Source organism: Pezoporus flaviventris, unplaced genomic scaffold, assembly GCF_033815535.1.
Source record: "Pezoporus flaviventris isolate CSIRO_AGI_PZ_B2104156 unplaced genomic scaffold, CSIRO_AGI_Pfla_v1 ptg000017l, whole genome shotgun sequence".
Taxonomy (NCBI): domain Eukaryota; kingdom Metazoa; phylum Chordata; class Aves; order Psittaciformes; family Psittacidae; genus Pezoporus; species Pezoporus flaviventris.
The window spans coordinates 1,014,014-1,041,720 of NW_026892565.1; the positions used below are offsets into that span (position 1 = coordinate 1,014,014).

A 27,707-nucleotide genomic window follows, 5' to 3' on the forward strand; every position below is an offset into this window, starting at 1 on the left:
GCCCTGGCAGAGGGGTCTGTGGAGATGCTGGGATGGGAAACCTCATCCCTCCTTAGCCCAGCTCGTTGCTCCAGGTACAGGACATGAGAGCTGGAGGGGTGGGATGGGAGCAGCCCAATGAGGTGAAACAGGCCCTGGGTTAAAGATGCTGGAGAGGACAAAGGGGAGATGCTTTGATGCCCGGGTGCGTGTGAGCAGGCTGGGCTCGAAGGAAGGAGAAACCCCATGAGCTGTGATGGTGCCCTCCAAATCTACTGCTTCTCCATAGCACTGCCTCAGTACTGCTTCCCAGGGAGTTCATGTTGTGTCTTGAAGGGTAAGAAGGGGGATGTGAAGCTCCTCCCAAGGCTCTGTGTGTAAGTGCTGCAGGTAAAACATCACCTGAGCCTGCAAGGAGCCGCTCCTGCAGGGGAAGTGTTTAACCCCTCACACCGTGGGGATAATGTTCCAGGTGACCTCAAGCGCGGAAGAGGCCCAAGAACTGCTGACACAGCAGGGACAATGAATGAGTGCTCCCTTGGCTAAAATCCCTGCAATCAGAACCTGGATCAGGCTGCACTCCTCTGCCCGAAGACAGCATCTCGAGGGTGTGTACATTACTCATCATCTGCAGGAGCTGCCCTAGTGCACAGGAGGAGCCTGTTTATGAGCAAGGTGTTAGACACGGGGGCTTGGGGCCAGCCTCTCCCTCCCCATCGCATGGTACCCATGTGTGGAGCAGGGGGATGCCTGTCTCCATCTCCTTGTCTCTTCCCTTGCTCACAGTGGATGTGTTTACAGCAATGCCTCTCATCCTGCACCTAAAACAAAGGGGGAAAGCAGCTTAAACCATGACACTGTCCCGTGTCACCAGGAGTGAGGTGGCTTTAGTGTCCCCCTCCTGCACATGGTCATAGAATCCCAGGGAAGAGCTTCTGCCTGAGATCCCATCTCAGTCTCCCTTCTGGCAGGTTAAAGCCATCCCCTTTGTCCTGTCCCTGCAGGCCCTTGTCCAAAGCCCTTCTCCAGGATTCCTGTAGCCCCCTTATGCATTCACTGAGTAAGGGACCTGCCTGAGGCCACAGGGAGTCTGTGGCAGAGTTAAAACTCAATTAGTCTTAAGAACAAACAAGCACCTTTGAACCCCCTGTAGTTGGAATGAGAAGTGATTAAATGACCTGGGCTTAACAGCGTTGTTCAAGCTTCCACCAAGCCTTGGATGAAAGCCCTGAGCAGTTCATCTGGGTTCAGCTGTTTCTATGGAGTTCTCTTGTTATTTCAGCCCGGAGCGAGGTCTCTGCAGCACCGTCTGCTCCGATCGATGGTGCTCTGGCAGCTGGGGAGGGAGCTGCTGCTGCTGCTGCCCCGTCTCCTCCGGGCCCATGCTTGGGGGTGATGGGTGCCCTGGAACAGTGCCCAGGAGCCGCAGGGCTCTGCAGAGGGACCCAGCCAAGGGCAGGAGCATCCTGCAGCCACGTGGCTGGGGCTGGCAAAGCTTTCCCTCCTCCTCCCTGAGCTGAATCCTTCCTCTTGTGGCTGAGACAGGAGACTGAGCCCTGGGGCAGACAGGTTGAGAGCCGCCATCAAGTACCAGTGATTACCTGTGCCCTCGGAGCAGCCGTGCTGGATGCAGCAGCCTGGGGGGGCTCGAGGTGCCCCCTGCACTGCGGGAGGTGCAGCTCTGCCCTCCTGCTCACGCAGGCTGTGCAGGTGATGCTGCTTGCACACAGGGATGCAGCACTGGGATGGCCATCAAGTGGTCTGCAGTGGTTTGGGGTGGCTGGGGGCCTGCTCAGCCCCTGGGCCTTCAGTTTGGGTGGGGGAGAATGTGATGTGTACAAGGCAGTTGAGCAGAAGGTACCCAAGCCCCTGCTCCCTCTAAGTACCCATGGTCCTGGAGCAGCAGGATGTGGGCATCAGTTTCTCCAGCTGCCCGGGAGCTCCATCGCATGACAAGTGCCTTTCATTGGGTTCTTATGGGGTTCCTGCAGAAGGAAGGGGCATGGCCCTGCACTCCCCAGTACTTGGATAAAGCCTCGCATTTCGCCCTGTGCTGTTTGAAAAGCCAGGAGGGGATCTTCCAGCTGAGCCCCCTCTCTGACTCAGTTTATGCTGCAAAGTGAGGCTAGCATTAGGCATGTGTCCCCAGTCAGTATCTGCATAAACGCTTTGCTGAGTGGGGGCCAATACGCCAGAACATCACCCATTTGGTTTGGGCTCATGGGCAGGGATTTTATGCGATTGAAGTCCTGCCAATTAAATCAGGTCACTCCAATCTCTCCTTTCTGCCTCTCTGGCTCTCTCACATGTTTGTGTCTGTTCTCCATCCCTGCGCTCCAGCCCACCGCCACAGGCAACTGCTCTGGGAATGAGCCAGAGCCCAGCTCTGTTCCTGAGCATGAAATGGGGATTCAATGGCCACTGTGGTGGGGGCATCCACAGAGCTCTAGCACTGCTGGATGGGGCTGGGAGAAAGTGCTGGAAAGCAAAGGGTGGGAAGCTAATCCCACCCTAAATCCTGCCTTGGTCAGAGCCCCACAGCCGTGCCTAACTGAGCCACCTCTCCCTACATCAACACTGGGTGCCAAGGCGGATGGGGTCTCCATCCCTCACCTCTCAAGGTGAGTCACAGGCAACCAGGCCTTCAGATGTCTCCCTCTGAGACACAGCAAAGCAGGAGGCAGCTTTTCCCCAGTGTTTTTCAAGGTTAAGAGCCTCTGAGCACCCCTTTGCAGGGAAGGTGAACCAGGGGCAGCATGTCTGACCTAGGAACCCAGCCACCCCAAGGTGCTGCAATACCCATGGGGCATCTGTTCTGTCAGCTTGGGTGCACTGGGGACGGGGTAGGTGCGAGAGACCCTCGGGACCATGCACAGACAGATCTTTCCAAGGCAAAGCGAGGCCTTTGGGTGCTGGTGGGCACCCACAAGCCCACCCTGCTGAGCCTCCCACTTCCCTCCAGACCATGCAGCATCGTGGAAGGCAGCTTGTGGAGAGAGAACCCGAGGATGTGCTGCAGGTGTCGAGGGCTGCGAGCTCAGCCCTTGCCGGAGCTTTTCCTCTCTGGAGCTCGGCAGCATCACCCCGAGGTGCCGGCGGCGCCCCTCGGGTGCTGGCAGAGCCGCAGGGGTTAAGGGCGCAGCCGGCAAGAGCGGATTCAGGTGGGAGGCTCGTTGTGGCGACAGGAGCCGAGCGAGGAGGAGGAGGAGGAGGGCTGGGAAAGGGAGGGAACAGGAGGAGGAGGAGGAAGAGGAGGGGGCAGCGTTTGCAGGCAGCGGCTGCAAAGGAGCCGGGCGAAGGGAGGGAGAGGTCTCTCCCCGCTGCCTCCGGAGCTGAGGACAGCCGCAGGGGCGGCCTCCAGTCCCTTGCTCCCCACCACAAAGGGACAAGGACGGACCCCCCCACCACCACCCCGGCCTCGGGCAGGTCCAGCGCACCCCGGCCCTTTGTATGCTGGGGGGGGCTCTGTGCGACCCAGATGTGCGGGCAGCTGCGGCCGATGCCAGCGGCGCCGGGGGACGGGAGGAGAGCCCAAGGGTAAGTGGGGCTCCAGCCCCAGTGAGCGCTGTTTGGGGGGCGGTGGTGACTTTGGGGGGGCCGGGGGGGGGGGGCTCTGCGACACGGAGCCGCTGCTCGGCAGTTTGCGGGGTCGGGGTTTTGTTTGGGTTAATTTTCTCCTTCTCCTCCCAGAGGAAGGGGGTGAGAAATGGTGCGTGTGAGATGTAAGAGACGGGAAAGCTGGTACAAAGGGGAAATGAACCCCGCAGCCCTGCGCGCTCCGGGAGGGAGGCAGCCGGGGAGAGCAGGTTTCCCTTGGCACGGACGGGTGCGCGGTCCTGGAAACTCTTCTGGGATCGAGTCGATCCCCACCGAGGCACCGGTGGGAACGTGGGGTGACCGTGACGATGCCGAAGGGGGGGATTGAGACGGAAGCGGCTGGGAGCAGCGCCGGGTGCTTTAACCCCTCCGGGGAAGTGTGGAAGGAGCGAAGTTGAGCGCAGAGAAGAGACTGCGTTAAATAAACCAGCCTGGTCCTTTGGTCTTCCCCCGCCTCCGAAGGGTGATGGCAAAGCGAACCCCGGGGGCAGCCGTGTCGTTGCAGTGTGCTGGTCCTGACCCCCTAGCCTTCCTGACTCCCTCCTCTATGTGTGCACCCACCTGCACCCCTGGAATCCCTCATCCCTCTGCTGTGGGTGCGTGGCTGTGCCCTTGAGAGCGATGGGGATCAGGGCAGGGCCCCTGTGCACCCTTGTGCTGATCCAGTCTGGGAAGGGTGCTCAGGGCTGGGGGACCCTACGGCTCTGTGTGTGGCTGTCCTCGCCTCTCCCCGATGTTTGGGCAGGCACCGGCTCTCCTCACATCCTCTTGCTTCACTCCAGAGCCTGGAAAAAGGGATCTGAGGGCTCTTAACAATGCCCTTTGCCACCCAGGGCTTGTCCCGGCCTCGCAGTGAGACCCCAGAGGGAAAAGGACCCTTGGAGCAGTGTTTCCCAGGAGGCTTTTGCTGGGAGTTGCAGGCAGATGCTGCTGTCAGCTTTGGGCATGAGGATCTTGTTCCTCAAGCCTTGATCTAGCAAGGCTGGGAGGTCAGAACCATGCACAGTCGCTGCCTGTCTCACCCACCTCGTGTTGCTGTGCCGGTGCTGAGCCAGGACCCAGCCCTGCCCTTGCTTTGGGAATGAGCATTCCTGCTCCCGCAGCACGGATGCGGGCAGAGCTCACAGCAAGGCTGAGAAACAAATATCTTGCTTCTGTCTCTCAAAGCCTGAGCGCGGTGCAGCCCTCGGGTGATGGGATGGCTTGCATGGTGGCTTCATGCAAGTTTCCCAGCGCGCTGACTGCTCCCTGCCATGGGGCTTTACCTCTTGTGGGTGCCCATCAGTCCCTGGTTCGTGTCTGGGATGTGGGGTGCTGTCACCCAGCTCCCACCCTGGCTCCCTGTGCCCCTGGTCCTGCTGGCCCAGCCTCTCTGCTGGGTGCTGGCTCTCCTTTCCCCCTCTATAGGCATTAGGGGCTGGTCTGGCAGGTTGTGGCTGTGCAGGGCAGGGCTGAAGCCCACATCTGGGGGTGAATCCCTGCTCCTCAGCCATTTAAAACCCCTTCCTTTGGGTGGGACCTTTCTCGTCCTCTGCAGTGTAAAACCGGGAGCTGCCAGGGCTGAGCTGTGCCAACACCCATCGCAGAGCCTGCCAGCTCCCGCTGGTGCAGCGGAAGGGGGTGGTGGGTTAGGCAGGACAGGGAGCTAAACCCATCCCGCCGCACGGGGGGTGCTGGAACACCAGGAATCCTCTTTCCCCACAGCGCTGCACATTAAGCTCTGTAATTGCCTCCGCAGGGAGCCGGGGCAGCCCCTCTGCTCAGTGCTTCAAAGGCGGTGCTGGGGAGGCTCCGGTTCCCAATGGAGCTCCAGCAGCTCGCACCAGATGTGGCTGCTCCTGCTTTGAAGAGCAGCAGAGGGATCGGCCCTGCTCCTCGCTGGAGCTCATTGCTGCCATTTAGGGTTGTGATCCTGAATTTCCTGGCTAGAACACAGGGATGGAGGAAGGTCCAGAGCTCATTCCAGGGGGGCACCTGAAAGGTGGGGACTCCATCACCCCACCAGCACCAAACACAGGGAATGTGAGCACAGGGCTCTCTCGCTTGCTTTATTCCCAGCAGATGAATCACCAAAACCACCTTCAGGGCTGGTGCTGGTCACTAAATGCCTCCTCCCTTCTGTCCTAAAAGCTGCCCATGGGATAACATTCCTGCTGGCACGCGGCTTATTTGCTAAAGAGTAGAGGTGCCAGCCCAGGACCCGTGTGACCCCCTCTGTGCCACAGCAATTCACCACCACCCTCCCTTCTTGTTCTCACGTCCTTTTGGCCAGGAAACACCTTCAGGGGATGTTTCACTGCCCTCCACCCCAGACAAAGTGGGAGGCCCCCGGCACTGACCCCTGGCTGCTCCCCCTCTGCTCTGCATGGGGTGGAGGGCACCCCAGGGCTCTGGTTTTCCTCCTGGAAATGGAATTGTTTCCCTCCCATGCTCTCTTCATCCAGAGCTGCGGCTCTGCCCATCCCTGGCTGGGGAAAGCCACCAGACAGGGAATCGGAGCTGCTGCCGAGCTCAGTGCTGTCTGCTGCTTGCTGGGAGAAGAGCATCAGGAGAAACATCACGATTGGATGAGCTGAAAACTTCTCCTTGAGATGGTAGCCGGGCTTTGTCCGTACGGCCCCGCACTGGGCTCTGCCTTTGAGCTCAGATTTTGGTTGCTGATGCTCTTGAGTTATAAAGCCAGGACAAGCCCTCTTTGCCCTTTTGCCCATGGCCCCCTCCATCCATCCCCACACATGTCCCTTCCAGCATCCCTCTGTGCTGGACCGGCTGAAATGTCCGACTGTTCCAGGACATCAGCCAGCTCATAGGTGGTGAGGGATGTGTGCAGGTTTAGTGGCTGTTGATGGCAGAGAGTATTTTGTGATATATATATTTATAGTGGGTTTTGTAAGAGCCTGTTCCAGTGAGTGGGTTTTAGGAAGGCGATAAACGGCTGGGAAAACAGCTCTGCTTGCACCTCGGGCAGAAGGGAGAGCCCCAGCACCCGCTGCCTTCCCCCTGCCATTATCCATTATGGTGGGGAGCACCTGGGGCTCTTGGATGTGGGAAATGAGGTCCCACAAACGGCACCATCCCCATCAGGGAGGGATGAGGGCACAAATAACCCCCCTGCCCCTCGAAGCGAGGAGCCCTTGCGGTCGGTGCTCCCCAGGAACTGTTTGCAAACACGCTGCTGAGCAGGAATTCTGTGTCGGCTCTGCTTGGCGCGTTAACGCCGAATAACAAATAAAAACGGGAAAATTGGGATCCGTTCCCAGACAATTCACAAAGGGCTTTAATTGGGACTTAAGTAGTGCCTAAGTCTGGTGCTGGGTGTGCTTGTCACCCAGACAGGGAAGAGGGACAAACTTAGTCAATAAATTACTTGTGATAAATTATTCACTGGCTCTACTTGGAATTAATGCCAGCTCCCCCCTGCAGCAGCAAAGAACGGCTCCAGTGGCTCCTGACCCCATCCAGGCTCCCATCAGCTTTCAGAGCCTATCCCAGGTGCTATCAGAAAACCTTATTTTGTGGCATTTATAACCAGCCATAAAACAAATCACTCCAAGATTAAACCCGTGTGTGAGGTCGGAGTTTTGTCCTTCCTGCTGGCCAAAGTGGGCCGGGGTTTGGGTTCTGGTTTTGTCCTGTGACACTTCCTGCTTGCTTGGACTGTAAAAGCCTTCATCAGCGAGGAATCTGGAACCAGCTACAGGGGGCTCCAGTTTGAACCAGCCTTTCCCAAAGGCAGAGATGAACCAACTCCAGCTCCCTCCTTTGGGGGCAGAAATAAAGAAAGCATCTTTGCCCCAGAGCCCAGGGAAGCTCATCCCTGCTCTGTCCTGTGTCCCAGCAGGACCTTGTGGCTACAGATCAACAGCCTGGGAATACAGAGGGGGAAATGTAAAGGAGAAAAACTACCTGAAACGGAAAAACTGGGGGTTTTCCCTGTGTGTGCAACATTAAAATGAGCCCATTTGGTGTGTGCTGGACCCAGCATTTCTACTGGGGGTTGGTCGGTTGTCACAGTAAGATTATCACATTTAATCAGACGGTTTGGTTGTTCAAACCACTGTTTGGCAGCACATAATCCCATCCTCTCCCTTGACTGGAAAAGCCCATTTGGACTTTGGACTCGTTGTCCCAAAGAGGATCTGCAGTGTTTGATCCGGCTGCGCAAATCCCCGCGGTTGATCAGAAGCTGCATTTCCCAGTGGAGCTTTTTATTCCCATGGAAAATCCTGCCGAGTCCTATTTCTGAGTCACTTTCCCAACCTCCCACGTGCTGCCACAGTGCTGGGGCCGGGCACGTTGTCCCGGTGCTGCGCTGGCGCAGGGCTCCGTGCAGCTCCAGCTCGCCCGCACCAAGCCGCAGCCCGTGGCTGCTCTGCTTCCCACCCTGCGGCAGGGCTCATCCCCAGAGCCAGCCCTTGGAAGCACAAAGGAGCAGGTCCAGGGTGGGCTCCGTGGGGATGCTGCTGGGTTGGAGCACCGTGTCCAAGTCCTGCTCCTTGCTGGAAGCGCCGTTGTTCTTCCCTTCCCATGAAGCTGTTGCTGGATAAGGCAGAAGGGTTTTGGTGAGGCTCCAGCTTCATGGCTCTTGAGTGCTGTTGGCTCCCTCTGTGCTGGTTAAACCCTCTTGGGAAGCCGCAGACCCCCTTGTCCCCCCTTCCCTGGCCGCTGTTGTCCTCCCTGGCTCAGCAGCCCCAGGTTGTGCTTTGCTTTAGTTCCTGTTTCTAAGGGTGAGGAGCAGGGATTGGGCAGGGAAAGCAGCAAGGCCAAAAGCAATGGTGGGTGTGCAGGGAAGGGGAGATGGGCTCTGGCCTCATGGAGCAGCCTCTCCCGGCGCATGGCGTGGGCTGATGCAGATGCTTGATGCCAGCTGATTTTTCCTGGTGTCCTTGGTGCGGATGCTGTCCTCGGGCAGTGCCTGGGAATAACTGTGGAGCCCAGTGGTTTCTAAAGCAGGGAGGGGTGAGTTTGCAGCCAGGGTTGGTCGGGCTGAGTCCTCCCTGTGCTGAGTTTCACTGAGGAGCAGCTCAGCATCCCACCAGCATGGTTGGAAGCATGACATGGAAGTGGCACCTCAGACCCCAGCTATCGGGGGGTTCACACAACCCCTCTTGCTCCTCACAGGGCTGTTGTTCTGTGTTTCACTGGCTCCTGCTCCCTAAAAGCCGTTCCTTCCCAGACCCCCGGCCCTCCCTGGCCTTCCATCCTCCTTCCAGGGAAAAGCCAAGCCGTGATTTAGCAAAGGAAAGCACCAGGGATGCTGTTCCCAAAGCTGGATGTATCACAGGGGCACACCCCACTCGCTGCTGAAGGCCCCCCCCACACCCCACTGTGCTGGGGCACTGGCAGCCCCTCATCCCTCGGGGGATGCATGCCCTCGGGGCTGCAGGCAGCCAGGAATTGCCTCTCCCAGGCCCGTGCTGCTGCAGGATTGCCCCAGGGTGCTGCTCGCTGCTCTCCGCAGCAGCCCGGGATGACTAAGAGGCAGTGAGGCACTCATCCCCATCGGAAGAGAGCTAATTCTGGGAGTAAGCGGGAAGAAAGCTCCCGGGGGGAGAGGCTGTGTGTGAATCCAAGACAAGTGGGTGACATTTCCGCCAGGCACGTGCAGCTGCGGGAGGGGGGACACGCGTGGGACCGTCGAGGGCTGTGATTCCCGGCTGGTGGAGAGCAGCATCTCCTGCTGTGCCCGTGCTCGGAGCTTGCTCCGTCCTGTGACAGGCCGCCAGGACAGGGACCATGTTTTCCTGTTGCATGGCAGCCCTGGGAACTGGGGGCTTTGAAATTAGCATGGGAAAGGGGAGGAAAGAGACTCGAGGGTCACTGCTCGGCTCAAAGCTCTGGCTCCAACGCATCAGTGCCAGGGTCTGGGTTGCCCCAGCTCATCACAGTCTTGGTCCTGCAGGATAATTCCCTCTCCACCAGTAATTCCCTTCTCCCTTCCTCTGCCCCAGGCTCCCAGCAGCCACTGAGATGATTTTAATTAAGATAAATCCAAGTGGGGTTTGCCATGAATAAGCCCAATTCCTCACCCATGAAGGGTTCTTCCGTCCCTTGGAGCAAGCTGCTCTAGTGGAAGGTGGCTGTGGCAGGAGTTGGAACTGGATGAGCTTTCAGGTCCCTTCCAACCCAAACCATTCCATGTTTCATTCTGGGGAGGGACCTTTAACAGCCACCAAGGGCCCTGAGCTTCACCTATGGGCAGTGGGACCCCGGTGCAGGAAACTTGGTGATTTGAGGGCTGGGTGTTGGGTCCTTCCCAGGGGTGGGTGCAGTGAGGGATGTGCAGCCCCTCTGGCTCACGGTGCTGAAAGGACCATCATGGTTTGGGAGGAATAAACCATCCCCATCCCATTGTAAACCACCTCTGTGGTCTCTGCTGGTGCCAAAGCCCCACTGCTCCCCAGGGAGGGGCTCAGCACCCCCAGGCCCCATACGGGCAGTGCCATGGAGCCATCCCAACTTCCCAAGCGCTTCCCAGCCAGGGGTTCTCTGGGCACACCCAGGGCTTTGCCTCCATCCCCATTGAGCAGCTCCACGCCTGAGGAGGGGGTGCAGCATCCCCAAAGCCGTGCCGGCAGTTGCTATGGCAACTGTACATTTTTCTTATGATTCCTAATGACTTATTGCCATTTGCACCAATCTCCAGCTGCTTTTGTGACTGCTGGAGGTTGACTCCTCCCCCCTCAGCCCTAAGAGCAGGCACATCCCAAGTGGGGCCAGAACCTGGGCTGGGCTGGGGGTGCCACTGTGGTGCCTCTGGCTTCAGGAGCAGCATCCCTGCTGCTTCCCAGGGAAGATGTCCCCTGGTGAAGGTCTGAGCTCTTCCTGGGTGAACCCCAGAACAGGGTCTTTTTGCCTTCAACCGAGGGCCAGGTCCTGGTTGCTGGACCTGGGCTTTGGCCCTGGGCTTTCCTCTGTGTGTTGAGCAGGAGAAAAAGCATGGAGGGTAAACAGAGACCCAGGGGACAGAGCTACTGTCATGGCCAGGACCAGCTTCGTGTCCACCCCTTTATTGTCACCCGTGTCCTCCGTCTGGTTGAAACACTGGGTTTGCAATTCCTGCTGAATTGTTTAACCCTGAGCAGGAATCTGCATGCGCTGGAGCTCACATAAAAGCATGGGAAGTCTTGGGAGCTCCTGGGGTCAGTGACAAGCTGCTGCAGCACAGGGGCTGGGGCCTGTCCCCCTTGCCTGATGGGTTGTCACCAGCCTGGATCTGCTCTTGTCCTTGCTTTGTTATTGCTGGAGCTTCCCTCCTCTTCACCCTGTCCTGCAGGCACCGAGCTTGGCTGCTGGATGAAGCACAGGGAAGGGAGAACTGAGCTGTCCCTGGGCATCTGCCAGCCCAGAGGGGTTTGGTGGAGTCTTAGGGCAGCTCTGGGGCAACAGAGCTCCTCAGGATGTGGTCTGTGGTGGGAAGCAGGATGGGATCCCGGCCTCTGTAGGGCAGGCTCAGCCCCTTTGGAGCATCCCGCATCCACAAACACCATTGGGATGCTCTGTTGTGTCACTCCATGGGGTCCTCAAGCCCTCAGGAGGTGCTTTATAACTCCAGCCCATTATCACAGCCATCTGGCCTAAGGAGGCTCGAATATGTCAGCAGGATAACAGGGTGAGACCCCCTGCAATTAGGAATTACCCTGACTTCACAGTGCTCAGAAGCTGCCGCACTCATCCTGACCTTTCTTCTGCCGGAGACCAAAGGGAGCAGGGCTGGGCTTTCCCCCTGTTGTTTGTGTGATGTGGCCTCGTTCTGCACCCAGCCACAGCTGCTGCAGTCACCTGCCCATCGCTTTGGTGGCACCAAACCCTGCCTGTGCCCCTGCCACCAGCGAGTGTCCCTGCAGGATGTCCCAGGCTCTCTTCGCCCCTGAAAGAGCGTTTTAAACCATGAATGGACAGGAAAGATGGAGCTGAGCCCCGCAGTGTCGGTCCCTGGCTCCCCAGCACTGTCTGTGCAGCGTTCCCTGCCTGCAGCAGGATTGCTGAGCTGGAGGAATACTGTTTCCAACAACAGGCACCTCTAGAGAAATAACAGGAGAGATCCCACCATGGATTAGAGTTTAATTACACCCAGGAATTCATTCCCTTTCTAAAGCCTTGTTTAATAACCTGTTCCTCCCCACACCCCCTCCCCTGCTGAAGGAAGTGTGAATGAAGAGCTGTGATTTATCCCTCTGAAGGGACCAACATCTAAACACTGGGATGGCAAAATGTTTCTCCCTAGGGGGACATTCTGGAGCAGCTCCTGCCCTCCCTGTGCTCCAGACCCAGCACCCTGGGCTGCCGGGTGCCACCTTCTCCAGCGCTCCCATTGTCACACTGGGAGTGAGTGCCTTATTCCAGGGATTTTGCTCAGCAGGAGGACACGGATGTGCCCTCCCTGGTCTCTGTCCCCCCTGCCTGTAGCCCTGGTTGACTTTACAGCTGGCCTGTGCAGCACCACGTGGGTATCAGAGCTCAAAATCCTTTGACATTGCTCAAAGCATCCCCACTCAGAGGATGCTGCCCTTGGCCTTGGTGTGGGTAAATGAAGGGGGGAGGTTTTAGAGGCTGCTCTGCAAAAGAGCCAGCCTTAATGGCTGTGCCAAGGGGTATCCATCCTCCCTGTTTGTGAGTGGTTCTGCCAGGGAATGTCACCAGGGATGATGCAGCACAGGCAGCGTCTGGCCATTGGTCTGCCTGATTTAGGGCCAGAGATGCCCACAGGCTGGGATGGGGTCCAAGCCTTTGTGCTGGACAGGATGAGGACCCCGGAGTGTCCAAGCAGCCAGGAGCAACACAAAGATGGACACGTTCCTCTGGGGCTTTAACATCTTGAGACAGGAAGGCTCTGAGAGCCTGCTGCAGCTCTAGGCATGCTCCTTGTTTGTCTGATTGGAGAGATGAAGAAATGAATGGGAGAGATCTGAGCATCCCTCTTCACCCGCAGCTCCTCTGCAGGACTGGCTTTTCAGGAGGACTCGGTGTCCAGAGCTTCAGAGCTGTCTGCATTCTGTAGATGAGCACATGGGAGATGATTCCTTTGCAACCCCTATCCCAAATGGTTAACAAGGAGCCGTTTCCCTGCGGCGGCGGCGTTCCCTCCCACCGCAACAATCTGCGGGGTCTTTCCCTGTCTCTGCAACGTACAACAGAGGGAAATGGTTTGTCATGGCAATATAGATCATCATTTCCTGGCGTGCACCTGTGTCTCCAGAACACACAGTGCTGCAAGGCACAAACACACAATTGCGGGGATTATGAGCTGCTATTGCTGTCATGTCGCAGCTCAACAGGCGTGTACAGCCACAGGAGCTACCACATCCCAGCCCCTGGCAGCCGCCTCGCTCCGTCCTCTGTGCCAACGGGAGCTGCTTGTGGCTCAAATCAGGCCGGGAATAAGGACACACCCCCCCCCCCCCCCCCCCGGCTCCTGGGTACCCATCTGCAGGGGCAGGAGCTGCAGCCGGTGGGAGATGCTGTAGAGCTGCCTCGCTGGTTGTGTGGGATGCAGAGGGGCCAGGCAGGGGAGCAGGGGCAGCAGCAGGGCTGTGGTGGTGGTACCGTGGAGGGGAACCAGGCTGAGATGTCCCCTGCTCCCACAGAGATGCTCATGAACCTCGCAGCTAATCAGCAGCGTGGGGAAGGCCCCTCTGCTGGGCAGTGATGGAGAGGGGATCGCTGGGGGCACATCACAGCAGGTGAGATCCCGCGGGAGAGCCACGCTCCAGCCTGCACCCCAGGACACGGGGCTGGTGCGAGCCTGGGCTCTGCAGCCCCCTGCAGAGCTGGTGCCCACACACGGAGCACCGTGGCACACAGGAGCCTGCCAGGAACCCAGCGGGTGGGAAGCTGGAGCGAAGGCAGGAGCGGGAGGTCTCCGTTTCCGCTGAAACCTGGCACCTTCCGCCTCTCTGGCAGCCCCATTAGCAGCTATAAATACACCCGAGCGCTCACAACACCCTTTCCCCAGCACCCTAGGGATGAGAACCAAGAAGGGTGCTCTGAAGGGGGAGGTTGATTGATGGGAGCTGGGCTTGACGCAGCGCGCTCGGGGCCGGATGGATGCTGGAGCCGCGGCGGCTGCAGCACTCACCCGCCCCGCTGTGAAGGGAGCTCCCCCCGGCTGGGGGGGGCAGGCAAGGCGCCTGTGCCACCGTGCAGGGTGAGGACCATGGGTGCTGTGGAGGCAGCAGGTCCAGCACTGCTGTGCCATAGAGCGGGGAGTAACACAGGCTGAGCCCAATGAGGGGCTCTGGGGGTCTGGCAGCCCCTGGGCTGGTGATGCCCAGCAGTGCAGCCTGCATTCCTGACTGGAACTCCTTTTCCTCAGCAGGGTCCAAAGCCAACCCACCTGGGACTTGGAACAATGAATTCCCCCGCTGTGCGCGCAATCAGGTTCTGAAGAGAACAATTAACTGGTCACAAATTGTAATTGTCATCTCGCTTCTGATTTTAATTTGCCCTAATGAAGGCTAAGTGATTCCGTCTCGCTCTTCCTCCCACGGCCCCACGGCCCTCGGGCATCCCCGCCTGCAGCAGGGCCCTCCCTGGACTGGAGAATGTTGGAGGAGGCCAAGGAAAGCTATTAATCCCTATTGAGAGCTGCTTGGTTTCAGATCTCATGGCCAATAAAAGTTGTATTTAAGGGAATTGGCTGCCTGTGTCCATGCATTCTGGTTTGTCACAGCCTGCTTGCCTCTCGCGCTTGCCCTTTGAAGCAAGGGCTGTCATTTAATCCTCATCTAAACCAACGTGCTTTTGTTTCCCCTTTATGGCTTTAACTCGCCGCTGCTTGTAGGTGTCTGCCTGGCCCCTGCTCCCCCCACCACATCCCCACCTCCCCGGCACATCGTCACCCGCAGCACCTCTTACATCTCGCTGTGGTGTCTAATGAATTCACGGCCTCACCGAATTGCCTTTCACTTTAATACTTCATTGAGATTGAAGGATGTGGTTGCTGGGGCTCAAATACCAAGTGGGGCTCTGGTGGAGCTCAGGTCGGAAGCTGCCTGATGCCAGAGGAGCAAAACCGTCCAAGTCTGGTGAACTTTGCGTAACTCCCGAGCCTCGCAGCCTCCCTTCCCCTCTGCCTCAGCAGGAAGCGGATGCAGGAGCTGTCACCGGGGTACAGCAGCCCCAGGCGCTGGATCTGTTCACACATCGCATCCTCCGCCCCCGAGAAGCCCGGCCCCGGCTCTCTCCTGCTCTGCAGCTTCTGTGCATCACTGAGCGCAGGGCAAAGCGGCAGGCAGGGAGCAGGCTCTGCTCCACGGTGCGCACAGCCTCCCCCCAACCGGCACCAAGGGCAGGGTAATTCTAACACAAGCACTAAGGAGAGGGCTCCTTAGCCCTGATGGAGAGCCTGAGCCTCCTCTGGGGTAAAGCGCTGCAGCTCTGTAATAGCAGCGATTAAAACTGCAGAGGGAATGAGGCGCTGGCAGGCGGTGATCACCCGGACTGGAGCAGGAGCTCTGATAGCTTTATTTTAAAGGGGAATGGACTTTCTGAGCCCCTTGGATGGATGGAAACCTGGTTCCAGAACTTCTCCAAACCCCATGAGGTTGAGTGGCCTCGAGCTCCACGCTGGAACACGGCTGCTCTGCTGCCTCACCCCATCTAAAGCAGCAGGCAGGGAGCGGAGAGCAGGAGCAGGGTACGTCCCTCCTGTGGTGCTGTCCCCAGAGCTGGATGTAGGATGGGGGGGGTCTCCCCTCCCTCACGCTCTGGGGATGCAGCCCCGCATTCCCCCTCAGCTACCCCAAGCAGCGGTGCACACCCGGCGCAGGCAGCTTGGGGTCACCAGTGCTGGTCCTGCTGTCAGCGGGTGGGGACCGGCAGCTCCTGGAGCTGTCACTCAGCGCTGGGCTGGCAGCAATCACATAATGATGGGGCCTCATCAGGACCAGGAGGAGCCCGTTAGAGCCTGTTTAATTGGTCGGGTCCTGTGCGGTGCTGAGTGATGGTGCTTGGCTGGGGAGGGGGAGCTCTGTGCTCGCTAAGCCCCAGGTTAATCGTTGCAGGTGTTTTGCAGGCAGAGGGAAGGATCGGCAGCTCTGGGTGAGCTGGGACTTCCCTCTGCTGTTCTTAGAGCTCTTCTCTGCAGTGGGTTCATTCTGGGGAGCCTTGGGGCTGTAAATCTGCACCCTCAGAGGAGCCTGCCCCGTCTTTGAACCCTCAGCAGCGTCTGTTTGAGCTCTTCCCTCCCGTTCCTACCCTGCTTGGTGCAAACACCCTGGAGGTGGCTGCAGAGGAGGCACAGGAAAGGTAAAAAGTCCTTTATTGTGCTCTGTGCTGTGCAGGGGAACACTTGTTCTGCTGCTGCTGCTGCTGCGGGCTCTTGCTTGAAAATGGTTCTTGCCTTTCCCTTCTCTCTCGGTGCACAGGCACACATGCGCCTGCAGCCTGTGTCAGCCTTATCTGGCTTTTTACAGCCCTTCTATATACCCGTAATGACACATCTGAAAGCTGCTCTGAAAACAGCCCCTCTCCCTCCTCCTGCGCCGGAAAGGGATAAAGATCCACTCGGAGCTCAGTCATGCGGAGAGCAGCTTCTGTGCCTGTTTGGAAAGCAGTGTTCTGTCAGTTCCTTCCGAGACAAGGCGATGGCAGCTTGTCTGTGTCCTGTCCCCCCGCCTGCCCATGCAGCTCAGGTACCCTGACTGCAGCAGCTCCCCCTCAGGGATGCACCCCCCCAGGGATGCACCCACCGGCTGCATGTGTGCTCCTGCACACATCTGCCATGGGGAATGCTGCATCTCCAGGCTCTGGGTTGGGTCTGGAAGGGGAATCTGGGCTGTGCCTTAGCAAAGCTTTGCTTCTAGAGAGAGGCCACAGCTACTTTCCCTCCCATCCTATGGACTCAGCCCTCGCTGTGCCAAATTGTCCTGCTGCCAAGCTGGGAACCCTTGAGTAGGTGGGACAGGGGCAGCAAATGTTCCCAGTCCTCTTCCTGTTCCTATCTGGGGTTTATCATTATTATTTCAGTTTAGCTCCCCTTTGAATGACAGCTCTCTCAAAACAGCTCATTTGGAAATGTCAGGTCCGTTCTTGCTAAGTCATCAGTCACTGTGATCGGTGCTGACAGATGCCCTGCAACAGTGCTGCGGTATCTAATATACTGAGCTGCAGTCCTTTGTAATATCACATTAGTTTATTTATACAGCATGGTATGAAATCTCTCCTTTAGCAAAGGGGGAGGGAGGGGGGATTAACCCTTCCAGCAAGGTTTCCCTCTCTGCATGTTCCATGTGGAAGCCAGGTATTTCCATCACTTAAAGCTCCTCAGGTCACTGGAGTTGAAGCAACTGCAAGGTCCTGGACCATGGTTCGCTGTAGTAGCATTGGCCTGGTGAGAACGGCCACTGGACTTCGTTCCTCACTCATGTACTTGTGCGCAAGTGGGATGTGCTGCATCCTGGCAGCCAGCATCCTGGGCAACTCCATTGCCTTCCCTCCGCACTTGGGCTATATGGCAGGGGCAGGGGTGGTGCTTTAGGCTCCCCATTCACCTTCCCTTGTATTTATGCAGTGCTTGGCCCCATGCAGACCACAGCTCCTTGGCACCCTGCCTCCTCTTGCTCTTGGGGACAGCCATGGTCCCCAGGAGCAGGATGGCAAAGCCCACCCTGAGAGCTGCTTCCCTGCAGCCCCTCATCTGCCTCAGGGAGCCTTTCTTTGCTCTCATTAACGTGTCTGCGAAGTGCCTGATGTGTGAAATATCCTTGTTATTGGCTGGAATTGGCAGGGCCATCTGGGAATCACATCTGCTCTGCTCCCTGGGCCAGGGCTCTCCGCACGAGCCTCTGTTGGTCTTGCTCAGTTTACGGCTTGCAGCGACCAAAGAGCTCGGGCTCAGCTCATGGACGTGCTCCTGCAGCCAGAAACCATGAGTGGGACGAACCGTGGTGTCACCCATGGGCGCCTCCATCCCTGCGATGTCACCCATGGGCACCTCCATCCCTGCAGTGTCACCCATGGGTGCTTCCATCCCTGCAGTCCCACCAGGCAAAGCAGGCAGAGATTTCTGCTGGAGCAGGACTGGGGCTCCTGCCTCCAGGGTGGGGATTCCCTGGATTCTCCTGCCTGCAGGGCAGTTCTGAACTATGGGAGCTGTTCCCCGAGTGTGGAGGAGCTCAGCAGGGCTGGGATGTTCCCCCTGCCACCAAGAGCAATGCCCTCGCCCCCAGCATGGGCTGCACTGAAAGGGTTTGGCTTGGAAAGCACCAGCAAAGCCCCTCTCCCACAGGGGACTTTGCACCAGGTTGTGCTCTCTGTGGCATTGACCTCGTTTGAATCTGCCTGGCTTTGGCACTGCTGCTTTGTGTCCCTGCTGCTTTGCACCTGCCAGGATGTGGCTCTGGCCACCTCCATCCTGCCGGGAGATGCTCACGGTGCTGCATGTGGGTCGGGAATGTGGGGACCCCTCAGTGCAACATTCCCTGTGCTTGCTCAGTGTCTGTGCTGGTGGGGGGACCAGCCCCGGTCCTGGGTGGCAGGTCCGTGGTGAGCTCATTAGGAAAGACCTGGAGGTGTTTTCCAGACGCTTCAAGAGCTCACCTGAATTATTGAACACTGCTCTGCAGCCAGTGGGGAGGAAGAACCGGGAGAGCTCATTACTGGGCTGGGAGCGGCTCTCAGCCACGGCGTGGTGGTGCCAGCACGGATCCTGCTGCTGGGCACGCTGCTCTGCGCAAGGGAGATGTGTTCTGTGCCTCTGACCCGGGCTGCGTGGAGCTGAGCCTGGCCAGGAAGGTCCTAGGCGGTGGTGCCTGTGAGCTGGTGGTGGCTGCAGCGCTGGGCGGTGGGAATGAAGCACAGCAGATGAGGGTGTTGAATGGGTTCGGGATGCTCAGGGCGTCCTGCCTCGCTGGGACCCCTCTGGGGGATGCTGGGGCTGGCACATGGAGCTCCCCACCCACCTGACTGGGACCTCACTGATCACGGACTTTTCTAAAGCTTCTGGGTGCTTAAGGAGGCAACTGCCATTTGAAACCCTGCACTAGGCTCTCGAAGGCTCAGCAATGGCTTTTACAGCTGAAGAGCTCTAAATTAGCTGCTCCCACTCAGGAAGAAGATCCTGGAGATAGCTCTGGAAGCAGTGGCTGGGTCGGGAAGGGCACTTGGCAGGCGGGGGATTGTCAGGGAATAGATAAAGCAGCGCAGCAAAGGCAGTGATAGGAGCAGAGCCTGCAGGCTCTCCTGCCATGGTTTGGAGGTCACAGGGGGAGCTGGCTCCCACCCCAGGAGTCCCTGCCACTGTGCACGGCCACAGTCCCAGCGCTGCTCCCCAGTGAGAGCCTGTGGCACCAACTGCTGCTGCCAGGGAGGAAGGGAAGGGGCAGGGAAGAAGATGAGGGGCAGGGCAGAGCCCTGGGGATGAGCCCCATGAGGAATAAACCTCCAGAAAGCCTCGGCTCCACTGTGGGAGCTGGGTTCTGGAGAAACTGCTTTGCAGGGACCCCAACTCCTTCTTGAGCATCCCTGACCACAAGACACCCGGTGTCCCAGCAGGATGGGACTGTGCTTATTCCTAGGCAATGAGTAGGGGACAAAAAGCAGCTGCATGGGCAGTTTGTGACTAAGCAAAGCCAAATCCTATGTATTCCAGGCTGGAGGCTGTGCTGGAAGATGGCAGCAGCATCTCTGGGAAGCCATAGGAACCTGTGGGAGCATTTTGGAGGCAGGCAGAGCCACTGCAACCCTTCCAAAGCCTGGAAGCAGCAGAAGAGCAACAACAGGCTTATTTCCCAGCCTTCCTCATTAAAAGCCATCCAAAGGGAGGGAGAGCAGCATCCAGATAAGAAGCTCCTGCGTGAGGCTCTGGCAGATGGGCTCGATAGTGAGGTGCAGGCAGCGGGTTGCTTTGCATGCTCCCGGCAGCTCTTTATCTCCTGGCTGCCTCCTCGACAAGCAGAACTGATGCTCTCGCTCTCCCTGCCAGCAGAGCTGCAGGAGGAGGCCACAGGCAGCATCCCTGGGTCTCTGTGCAGGGGTTCCCCATGCTCCACGCTGGTTTCCTTTAACCAGGGGGGAAGCTGCAGGAAGGGCACAGCCTCCCTCGCTGGAAGCAGGCAGCAGAGCCGTGCAGTGCATCCGGATCTAATGAACGGCCTCCAACAGACAAAGTTTCTCCCCTTGCAGCCGCTGAATGAAGCTGCCTGACGCTGTGTGTGGCCGCAGCACGCCCGGGGTGCGGAGCAGGGTGTTGCCATGGTGCGGGGCTGCGCTGGAGCATACAGATGAGGGATGCTGCTGGGTGCCGGGGGAGCCGTTGCCACGCTACGGGCGGGATTCGGTGTCTCTCCTTTATCTTGGGCTGGTTCCTGGTGTGTGACGTGGGGGCAGAGCTCCCGGTGTCGGGATCTTTGCTCCGAGCAGAGGAAACGCTTTTCCACCCCGGTGCTTTGAAGGTGCTTGCATAGAGATAGGAGCAACTGGGAAACATCCCAGGGCCCTTTCATCAGCGGGAAGCAGGGGATGTGTTTAGCTTCCAAATCCAACAAGCACTTGCTTTGCCAGTGCCTTGCATTGCAGGTTTGTGAGGGCTTCGGAAGAGCAACCCTGAACTGTTTTGCCACAGTCCCAGCATGGATCTGAGAGGGAGATGAGCCCAGAACCCTGACCCACAGGTTACCCTGCCCATGCCTTTGCATGGAGCAGTTACCCATCAGCAGCAGGAGCAAATTAAAGCCCAGGGCACAGGAGAGCAGGGCTCAGCCGAGCCTCCACTAAGGCCTTCAGCTGCACTGAACCCTCCAGTGTTCCAGGATGTAAGTGATTGAATGATTCCTCATGGGGATGAGAATGGCTTTGCCCTACTGTAACTGTACTTGGAGATCTAGATCAGGCAGGCTGGATCCCGCCCTGTGGTGAGGAGGCAGTGACGGAGATCCAGGGACAGGCATTGATGGGGACCAGGATTTAATGCAGCATCTCCCTCCAGATAGATGATGTAGGAGTGTTTCTGGTAACAGCAGTGCACCCTATTTTTAACTTTTACAAGTAATTGACAGAGAACTCTATTTAATTCCTGCTTTTATCATCTATAAAAGTGAAGCTTTTACACGAATGTTTAAATGGGGGAGCTGCGACCTCAGCCTGGGGACAAACCTTGCTATGTGCCATCACAGAAGGTCCTGATCTAAGAGCAGCCAGGGCTGAGAGGTGAGAGGGGGGCACGGTGGCCTCGTGTTGTCTCATTGTGCAGAGGGCCTGGACTGGCAGCTCGCGCATGTCCCTGGCTGCGAAGGACGCGATGCCCAGCTCATCCTCATCCTCCCACCCCGGGATCCTGCCCTTCCTCCTTCTCGCGCGGGCTGGAGCAGACCCGAGCTGTGCCATCGAGCAGCAGGCAGGAGGGGGAGGGTTTTCCCTCAGCATCCTCCCAACCGCCGCGCCCCGTCCGCCTCCGGCAGGGCCCGGGGCAGGGACGCGGAGGCGCAACAGGCGCACGGGGAGCGGCGGGCACGGCTCCGGCTGCTCAAAGCCGTCACGCAAGGGCTCGGCGGGAGGGGCCGCAGTCGCTGCCGCCCGTGGGGGCACGAGAGCTGCTGGTGCAGAGGAGCCACGGGCACAGCGGGGTCCCCCTGCGGGTGCCGGGCGCCCATCGCCTTCCGCCCGGCAGCGCTCGATGGGAGCACCCGGCTCTGCTGGCGCAGGAGGGGAGAGGGAAGGGCAGCAGAGCCCCGGGCCGAGCCGCAGCCGCTTATCTCCAGAGCCAGGCTATGAGGCAGGTGACGGAGGGAGAGAGGCAGCGGGTGAGAGCTCCCAGACCAAGGCTCCTTCCACCGGGGGATTTATCTCCGGGCTCCCTCCAGTACACCTGCTGATAAAAGAATCTTCCCTTCCCTGGCGCCATCAATTCTCATTCTTGGTGCTTTTCGAGTTGCTTTTTTCCTTATATACCCTTTCCTTGGGTTTCTGCTGACTGCTCCTGCAGCTGCACACCCCCTCTCTCCCATGCTCCCCATTTCATCTCCATCTCCTGGTGCTCTCTATTCCATTCCTTCTCCTTCTCACCTCTGGTCCTCTTTCTTTACCTCCTTGTAGCACTTTCATTCCCCCTTATTCCTTCACCTTCCATATTTCTCCACTGTCCCCCCCTCTCCATCCCTGAGCACACCTGCCTGGGATGGAAGGAGATTCACCATCAGCGAGTGACACCACAGACGGTATCATGGCAAATTCAGGCTGGTGCCACACGGAGACTGGCCCTGGGCACTTTGTGCTTCATTTCCCCAGGTAAAACCCTCACCAAAGGCACACTGGGGCTCCAGGGCTCCAGCACCTTTGCAATCCCACTTGGCAGCAAGCTGCATGGAAAGGAGATGTGGGAAATCCAGCCTTGAGGGTAGAAGTCACAGAAATGCCTTGGGGAAGTGAAGGGAGTGGGTACATGCTGGGAGAACAGGGAAGAGCCAAGTCAAATCCCTGGGGTGGGGATCGGGGGAAGAAAAGGCATCGGGGGGTATTTTCCACTTCCCCATGTGCTGGGGCACCACAGGGAATGTTCCAACGCCCCCCGGAGCTGTATTTTAGGCACAAAGCAGCAGAAGCAGAAGAGCAGAAGCTTCACCCATCTCCTCCTGTCACTGTCACCGAGCCCACGCCAAGGAAGAGCCCGGAATAGCAGCCGGGGGCTGGTGGGGAGCTGGGACGTGGAAGCTCTCCAGAGCCCAGACAGGGTGTCCTGGTCCCACCTCACCCCAGCAGCCCCCCTGCTCTGCCCCTGCCTCCTCCTGGCTTATCCAAGGCTCCCGTTATCCCGGGCAGCGTCTCCCACTGCCTGCAAGGCAGCGGCTCTGTCCTGGGGAGGAGCTGCAGGCTGCCCCCTGCTCACCCGCACAGCCCCAGCCTCATGGCTCTATTCATTAGCCTTAAATCTCAGTCCCGCTCTTCCCTGCCTTGCTCTGAGTCTGGGGAGAAACCAAGGGTTTGTGGGGGGTCAGCTCCATCCCTCCTGAGGTCTGTCCTGCCTCTACCCTGTACCACAGGGTTGGGAACAAGGTGCTTTTGCTGGGCTCTTCCTCACAGCCCTAAGGAAACAATCCCCCACGTTCCTCTGTGTTACTGTTCTGGGGAGAAAAGATCCCGTAATATTGTATGGCCGGGGGGATTTACAGTCACAGCAGTGCCCACGCACTTACAGAGAAAGCTGTGGGTCCATCAGGAGGATGTGGGAATCAATAGAGCCTTCCCTGCTTTAATGCTGTTTCTCCAGGAGATGCTTTAAAAGCCGATGCCCTCGCAGCAGGGGATGTGTGGGATCGATCCCGGTGTGAGGCACGGATGAGGTGGTGCTGAATAACCTTTGGTTGGAAGCCCTTTCCAGGGAGAGCAAGAGGGGATGAAACAGAGCCGTCCGGGGCGGGGGGGGGGAGTGTTCCTTCCCCATCCCGGCTGGGTTTGATGCTTTCCTTCCTGCTGTGGGGGAGTCTTTTAAGCTGGGAGAGGCTTTGGGGCTTGGTTTGATTTGTGTCAGCCTGGGTCAGGAGAGCCACAACGCATCAAGGAACCAAAGGTGGGGCGGTGGCAGGCTCCTGTGAGCCCCATGGCTGCGGGATGGGAGGCGCTGAGGGGCTCCTTCCCACCCCAGCCCCTCACCAAACACCCCACAGAGGAGGCCTGGAAAGGGTGCAAGGAAATGGGGCAAGGCCGTAGCTGCACCCAGCAAGGGGGGGCTTAAAGGGCTTCTCCGTTCCCCAGCTTTGAGTGAGCCCAATCAGTTTCCTGCTCCCAGGAAACTGCCCCCACCTTGGGCCAGTGCTTTAGAAGGATCCGGGGGGCTTTATCCTGGGGGCTTTGGGTGGTTGCCTTGGGTGCTGTGGCTCCGCCATGTAGGCTGTGCTTGCTCACATGCTGGTGGCCTTGGACAGGGCATCTGTGGGCTGGCTGCACTCAAAGCCTCCGGGACAGGAGGGCATGGTTAATGCCGTGGGTACGAAACAGATCGGATGGAGGTGCTGGTCTGTGTTGAGGCTGGGCTGGCTGCTGGGGGGGGCTTTGCCACACACACGAAGTCTCCTCTAACACAATTTGTTGTGGGGCCTCTTTCAGGAATGACCTCGAGGAGGAGCCCAAAGGATGCAGCCGGCTGCAGAAATGAACCATTTTGGGAGGAAGAGGAGGCGAAGCTCTGAGTGAAGGCTCCAGCCCTGGTTGTGATGTGCTCTGGGTGGGGGGGGCCAGGCCGGGCACCCGGCAGCAGGGGCTGATCCTGCCAGGGGCTCGCATGGAGCATCCCCTCCCGCGGATGCTGCTCCCACCCTGCTGTCGTCCCACGCCCCGCTCCGGCGCTGCCCTGTGAGCGCTCCTGCCCGGAGGGCGCTGGTCCCGCCAGCCAAACATGAGACGCTTCCCAAGCAGCTCGCTCCTGCTCTGCGTGGTGGCCGCCGCCGCCGCCGCCATCCCCATCGTGCCCTGGAAGGTGAAATGCCCCCCGCAGTGCGTGTGCCAGATCAGGCCCTGGTACACCCCCCGTTCCGTGTACCGCGAGGCGGCCACCGTGGACTGCAATGACCTCTTCATCCCCGCCGTGCCCCAGGACCTGCCCAAGGGCACCCAGACCCTGCTCCTGCAGAGCAACAACATCGCCAGGCTGGAGCAGGGCGAGCTGGGCTACCTCCGGAACCTCTCGGAGCTGGACCTGTCACAGAACAGCTTCTCTGACGTGCGGGACTTCGGCCTCCGGAGCATGCCCCAGCTGCTCAGCCTGCACCTGGAGGAGAACCGGCTCTCCCAGCTGCCCGACGGCAGCTTCCCAGGGCTGGGCAACCTGCAGGAGCTTTACCTGAACCACAACCAGCTCCGCAGCATCGCGCCCCGCGCCTTCGCCGGGCTCGGCAGCCTCCTGCGCCTCCACCTCAACTCCAACCTGCTGCGGGCGGTCGACAGCCGCTGGTTCCAGACGCTGCCCAGCCTGGAGATCCTCATGATCGGAGGGAACAGGGTGGATGCGATCCTGGATATGAACTTCAGGCCCTTAGCCAACCTGCGGAGCCTGGTTTTGGCTGGGATGAACCTGAGGGAGATCTCGGACTATGCACTGGAGGGGCTGCGGAGCCTCGAGAGCCTCTCCTTCTATGACAACAAGCTGGTGGACGTCCCCAAGCGGGCACTGCAGCAGGTTCCTGGCCTCAAGTTCCTGGATCTGAACAAAAACCCATTGCAAAGGGTCAAGCAAAGCGACTTCACGAACATGCTGCACCTTAAGGAGCTGGGGCTCAACAACATGGAGGAGCTGGTGTCCATAGACCAGTTTGCCTTGATCAACCTCCCCGAGCTGACCAAGCTGGATGTGACCAACAACCCCAAGTTGTCCTTCATCCACCCCAACGCATTCCACCACCTTCCCCAGCTGGAAACCCTCATGCTCAACAACAACGCCCTAAGTGCCTTGCATAAGCAGACAGTGGAGTCCCTGCCCAACCTGCAGGAGATCAGCATCCACAGCAACCCCATCCGCTGCGACTGCGTCATCCGCTGGGTCAACAGCACGGAAAACCACATCCGCTTCATCGAGCCCCAGTCCACGCTGTGCGCGGAGCCCCTGGACCTCAAGCGGAGGCACATCCGGGATGTGCCCTTCCGGGAGATGACAGACCAGTGCCTGCCGCTCATCTCCAGCCGGAGCTTCCCCTCCCGCCTGGAGGCGGCCGACGGTGACAACGTCTCCTTGCATTGCCGAGCTCTGGCAGAGCCCGACCCAGAGATCTACTGGGTCACCCCTTCAGGGGTGAAGCTGATGCCCTACACGGAAGAGGGGCGGTACCGGCTGCATCCAGAGGGGACCCTGGAGATCCGTGGGATCTCGGCTCGCGAGGCCGGGCTCTACACGTGCGTGGCTCACAACCTCGTCGGGGCAGACATCAAGAGCATCAGCATCACGGTCAACCATTCCTTCCCGCTCAGCGAGGACAGCCTGGAGCTGGTGGTGGCCGACGTCCAGGCCTACCACGTCCTGGTTGCCTGGAAGCCGCATCTCAACACCGTCTCCTCCAACCTCACCTGGTCCAGCTTCTTGCTTAGCTCTAACCTGGACATGACCAACGTGGCGCGGATCCCCATGGGCACCCACTCGTACAACATCACCCGCCTCCACCAGGACACCGAGTACTGGGCTTGCCTCCACGTGGCCTTTGTAGACTTGCAGACCAAGGTGGCTTGTGTGAGTGCCAGGACTAAGGAGGCTGCCCCACGCTACCTGCTCCTGGAGGGCAGGCGGAGCATCCTGATGGTGCTGGTCCTCTGCCTCCTGCTCCTCGCCGCCGGCCTCGTGGCTCACTACGGCACCGGGGCAGCGCCGCGGGGGACCATGGCCATGCGCGTGGTCTACCCCCCCTTCAGCCAGCCCTGGGCTCGGGGGCAGCGTGGGGGGCAGATCCTGGCTGTGAAGGTGCAGGCAGCCCCCCCGGACTGCTGAGGGCTGCTGTGGGGCTGCTGTGGGGCTGGGGGACCTGGGGGGGTTGGGAGGGGTTGGGGGGGGGGGTAGGGCAGGGAGGGAGAAACTATTTTTTACCAAAAACCCCTGAACTGAACAAACCCCCGGGAATTCCATGGATGTGAGTTCGGGTCGATGGGAGAGCAGCGGGGCTGGTACTGCCGCCTCAGGGTCCTGGCAGGGTCCGGATCCATGTGCAGGGTCTGGGCCTGGGCACAGCTCCGGAGCAGCCGGGAGGGCTCAGCGGGGCCCCAGGGGACGATGCCCTGAGCGGTCGAAGAGCCATACAGGTGATCAGAGTATCACCCCTTCCGTCCCATGTCCCATGGCACCACAGACACTGCAGCGGCGTCGGCTCCTCCGCTGGGCACTCCCTGCTCTGGAAATACAAAAAGGCCTTTTCCTTTGGGATACATCTCCTCTTTGCTCCTTTTTTGGGTTGTTTTTTGAGCATTGAGATAATCAGCCACAACCCCCCCCCCAGCACCTCCCTGCCCTGTCGCTCGCTGAAGGGAAGCAGAAGGGAGAGGAGGGTAAAACAACAGAGATGCTGATGGTGACACATCTCTCAGTTGGCATCCCCATGGGGCTGGCTGGAGCGGGTGGGATCCTGCCTCCTGGTGTGAGCTCAAAGCTGCTTTGTGAACCTGTGGGTGATGTTGAAGAAGGAAAAAAGAGGAAAACTGGGAAGAAAAGGGGAGGATTTTGCTTTTCTGGTCTTGTTTAAGGAAAAAAAGGAAGTAAATCCTTTGTGTTCTGGTGAGTGACTGCAGGGCGTCATGGCAGGAGCCCCTTGCAGAGGCTGCGGGCTCTGTGGAACAGCCCCTGCACCCTCTGCATCCCTGGGCTTGTGAAGGGGAGGATGCACCGCTATCCCCTGGGATGTGCCAAACCGAGGGATGCAGCGAAGCCGAATCTGATGCTGCAGCGATGCTCCTCTCCCTGGTTCATGTGAACGAGCCATTCCTTTGCTTGGGCCTGCACCTCGCCCCTGCCTGTTAGCGGGAAGGATTCTGGGCTGGGTCGCTGCAGCCCCAAACACAACGTGCCTTTATCAACACACACCAGAGCCTGGTGCAGCCCCGTGGTGTCGGCACAGTGCACATGGAGCTCAGCCAGCACCTTGCCCAGGGTCCTCCCATGGGAAAGATCAGGAAGACCCATCCCAGCCAGCCCTGGGGGTGATGGGGTGAAGGTACCCCAGGAGTTGGTGTCTCCATGTGGATGCGGACTCCCTGGGGTGGAGCTGGTTGTGCCTAATTGCTGGGGCTTTGAAGGGTCCAGAGGACCCTGACACAGTAAAAAGGCAACTCCAGGTAGAACAAGGTGATGGGGTTTAAGCAGCAGAAGGGATTCAGCACTGAAACAGCTTCACTGGGCACAGGGAGCAGCAGGCTCCATCCCAGGGCACTGCGCAGGGATGCAGCTCTCAGAGATGCTCAGGTGAAGAGTAGGGGTGGGTCCATGACCTCCTGTCCTCTCCCTCCCTCTCTCCCATCCATCCAGGATGTCAAAGGCTTGTTTGGGAAACGCTTCTCCTCCAGCCTGTCCCACCAGGTCCCACCTCGGGGCACCGGTCTCCCCCCCATGAACCACTCTCCTGAGCTGCTCCTCAGGTTTAACTTTTTCTTTCTTTCATAATGTATTTATTGCCTTCATTTGAGGAGAGACAGAAAATCCCTCATTCCCCTGCTTCTGCCCCTCTCCC

The 27,707-nt window shown here is 58.9% G+C and overlaps 1 protein-coding gene across 1 annotated transcript; it reads left to right on the top strand.

Annotated features, from left to right (window-relative positions):
- The first annotated feature begins 3,237 nt into the window (after window positions 1–3,237).
- On the top strand, window positions 3,238–26,025 carry LRRN2 (leucine rich repeat neuronal 2). The gene is made up of 2 exons (XM_061454906.1): window positions 3,238–3,516; window positions 23,617–26,025. Exon 2 carries the CDS (start codon window positions 23,906–23,908, stop codon window positions 25,979–25,981), a length of 2,076 nt encoding a protein of 691 aa, XP_061310890.1. The 5' UTR covers window positions 3,238–3,516; window positions 23,617–23,905; the 3' UTR covers window positions 25,982–26,025.
- The last annotated feature ends 1,682 nt before the right edge of the window (window positions 26,026–27,707 follow it).

What these genes read in the sequence shown, in the direction of transcription:
- LRRN2 (XM_061454906.1), top strand. Translation starts at nt 23,906, where the DNA reads ATGAGACGCTTCCCAAGCAGCTCGCTCCTGCTCTGCGTGGTGGCCGCC.